General features: G+C 49.4%; 1 protein-coding gene across 3 annotated transcripts in view; it reads right to left on the bottom strand.

Moving 5' to 3' along the window:
• Atp6ap2 (ATPase H+ transporting accessory protein 2) overlaps window positions 1-1,473 on the bottom strand; it is a 37,040-nt gene extending 35,567 nt beyond the window's left edge. For 2 of the 3 annotated variants that reach the window (XM_017800610.2, XM_008842913.3), the window contains exon 1: window positions 1,267-1,472. In XM_017800610.2, the coding sequence (XP_017656099.1) occupies window positions 1,267-1,306 (40 nt within the window). In that variant the 5' untranslated portion in view covers window positions 1,307-1,472. Of the gene's footprint in view, window positions 1-1,266 lie in introns of all 3 variants that reach the window. The other variant, XM_029568366.1, reaches the window with a different exon arrangement.
• Window positions 1,474-2,939: the final 1,466 nt, after the last annotated feature.

The following is a 2,939-nucleotide window of genomic DNA, read 5'->3' as shown; positions in this document are numbered from 1 at the left end:
CCCCCCCCCCCCCCCCCGCCAAATATCTTAATAGATAAATAAAAATGACCTTTCCAGAGGCAGCAGCAGAAATGAAAAAGAACTCTAACACTCTGAGAGCATGAAAGGTCTTAACACAGAGCACTGGACACCTCCAGGGCTGGAGAAGAGGTTTGGTCTTCAAAAACATCACTGGTCCATTTTACTTAAAGTGCCGTTCTCAAAGTGGGACCTCCCAGCACCTCCCAGCACAGACTCGAAGCCTCCCATTAGTTTTAACCTGACACAGTCTGCCTAAAGTATCCGGATATTCCTCCAAGGTGTGCTTAACTTTGACCTCTTGTTCCCTACTGTCTGGCCGCCCAATCTCAGTTCCATGGCTTCCACAATGTCACCCAGCAGCATTACCTGTCTGGTAATATAGAGCATGGAAAGACACTCCCCAATCCCCGACTCTGAAGTCAGATGATCTGTGTTCAAATCCAGCTTTGGTTATTACTACCTGTATGACACTAGGCGATTTATCTTGGCATGATCACCCTTCAAAGGTAGGGTACCCTCTTCCTAAGGATTATTGTAAACCGTAATTCATTACCACGTGATCCACAGCCAGCTGCCAAATATAAGGTCATTTCCACTCTTCTCCATGCTAGATATCCAGGTTCCACTTAGAAAGCTACCATTTATTTGACATGTGACCCCCTAAAAGCATGACTCACACCCTTGTTTCCAAATCCTTCAAATTGGGAACTGTGACCAACATGGCCTGGGTTCACCTGAAGAAATAATCACATAAAGAACGAAGAATCCATGTCAACTTTTTGCATCCTGAAATATATACGAGGGAGGAAAGATTTCACCCGTTGTTAATGACAACCACTAGAGCCGAAGACAACATACGAATGCAAAAAAGGGCAGCAGCCAGTGGCAGCTAAGCCCGCCTTCCCTTCCCTGTAGTGGGCTGTGGTTCAACCACGTATTGAGAAATGCAGTCCCATCCTCCCAAGGGCCTCGGAGCTGGAAGGAGTGGTGGGGCAGAAGGGAAGATCGGGTCACAACCAGTGACGCGCCTTCCTCCAAGAGGCTGAAGCCGGCTCAGAAGCACGCCCTGGTGGCCCTGGTACGGTCCCGGAGGCCACAATGCCACACCGCCCAGGTCGCACCACAGAGCAGAGCCCTGAGGCGGGTCGTCGAGCCCTGGCCGCCCCCACTGCGGCCCCTTCTACAACCGCCCCCGTCCCCGAGTCCCAGCCGCAGGGCCTCCTGGAGCGCGCTCCGGCTACTCACCCGCCACCAGCAATGGCAGGAGCACGACGAGCACAGCCATGGTGCTGTGGCAGCTGTGCCGAGAAGAGACAGCAGAAAAGGGCCAGCAGGACTAGAGCACCGCAGCGGGAGCCAGTGACGCGCTCCAGCAGGTTCTGAGTCCTAGGCCCTGCCCCTTAGCCTAGACCGGATGGCTGCCGGCCCCTCTCAACTAATCGCTAGCTACGCCGTACCACTGGAGAGACGTAGCCTGGGAAACGTCAGTCACTGGGGCGGGGCCTAGAGTGACAGATGGAATGTCTTGCCAATGGGAGTCTTCGATTGAAGAGCAGGGCGATTCGCCCGCCGGCCCATAAGGACGGGTCACGAGATGAAGGGTAGGGGTGGTGAGAGCGGGTGGCCCAGCCCGTCCCCGGCTCCCGTAGTCACCACCCGGGTGCGAGCTCTTTCTCCATTCTCCTGTGACGGTCTTCTGCCCAGGTGTCTATCTTTGCGCTGCGAACGCCAGCTGTGGAAACCACCGCGCTAGCTTGGTTTTTGCTCTACCAAGCACACAGATGTTGAGCACCTGTACAGAGGAAGCCAGGCATCTGGGAGAACCCCTGCCCTCCAAGTAGGGGTGCTAGATAAAATGCAGGACTTCCGCTTGAATTTGAATTTCAGATAAAGAATAATTTTTTAGTATGTCTTGATTATTTATTGTATGGGACATATTTATACTAAAATAAATATCCATTGTTTAGCAGTGTTTGGATAGACTGTATCGAACAACCCTACCTCCAGACACTGCGATCTATAAAGAGTGATGCGACAGAACATTAATTACTTCATTCATTCTTCTCTCGATTTCCAATCTGAGGTGCCCAGGGAGGCTATGTGAGGGCCAGACATACTAATTAGACCAGGATCCTCCCTTACCACAGCTCATAGTCTGTTGTCTATGATGTAAGGCAAAAGTGACATTGTGCAGCATCTGTGGTTAGAAAACAGCGCCTCAGCTGATAACCTTGAAAGATGGATATGATTTCAATATGTAAGGGGAGGAGATGGGGGATCCTAGGTAAGGAAAAACTCTAACATACATGACAGGGAGAATACCTTCCCAGGTTCAACTTTAGCTGTTTAGTTTGACAAAAGCAATTTTATAGGAGAGGGAGACAAAGAGCTAAAACTTTTAAGTTAGGAATTTCTTTTTGCATGTGTGTCAATTCTGGAGATGGGACGCAGAGCTTCGCACATGCAAGGCAAGTGCTCTACCACCGAGCTATATACCACCACTAGGAAAATATTCCTTTAGGAGCTTTAAATTTTTAAAACTTTTTATGTGTGTGTTTTTTGTGCATGTATGTAAGTGCACCACATACATGCAATGCCCACAGATATCAGAAGAGGACATCAGATCTGTGGAACTGGAGTTAAGAACAGCTGCTGTCATGTGGGTGCTGGGAAACGAACCTGGGTCCTCTGCAAGAGCAACCAGCGCTCTTAACTGCTGAGCCACCTCTCCAGCACCTTCTTTAAGACCTTGACTTGTACACAAAAGAACTATATTTCATTTAGTTAAAAAATGAGGAGCCACTGAAGGTGGTTGAGCATTATTCAGTGCACAAATATAAGACAGACTTGTTAGAGGAAAAATGGCTCACAGGTTCCTCAGTTTCCAGCCTCCGTTTTCTTCTTCCCATATACGCAAT

Source organism: Nannospalax galili, unplaced genomic scaffold (assembly GCF_000622305.1).
Source record: "Nannospalax galili isolate Female #2095 unplaced genomic scaffold, S.galili_v1.0 scaffold270, whole genome shotgun sequence".
NCBI lineage: Eukaryota > Metazoa > Chordata > Mammalia > Rodentia > Spalacidae > Nannospalax > Nannospalax galili.
Note: the sequence above shows the minus strand (reverse complement) of the source record. Positions and strands in the feature narration are given on the sequence as shown.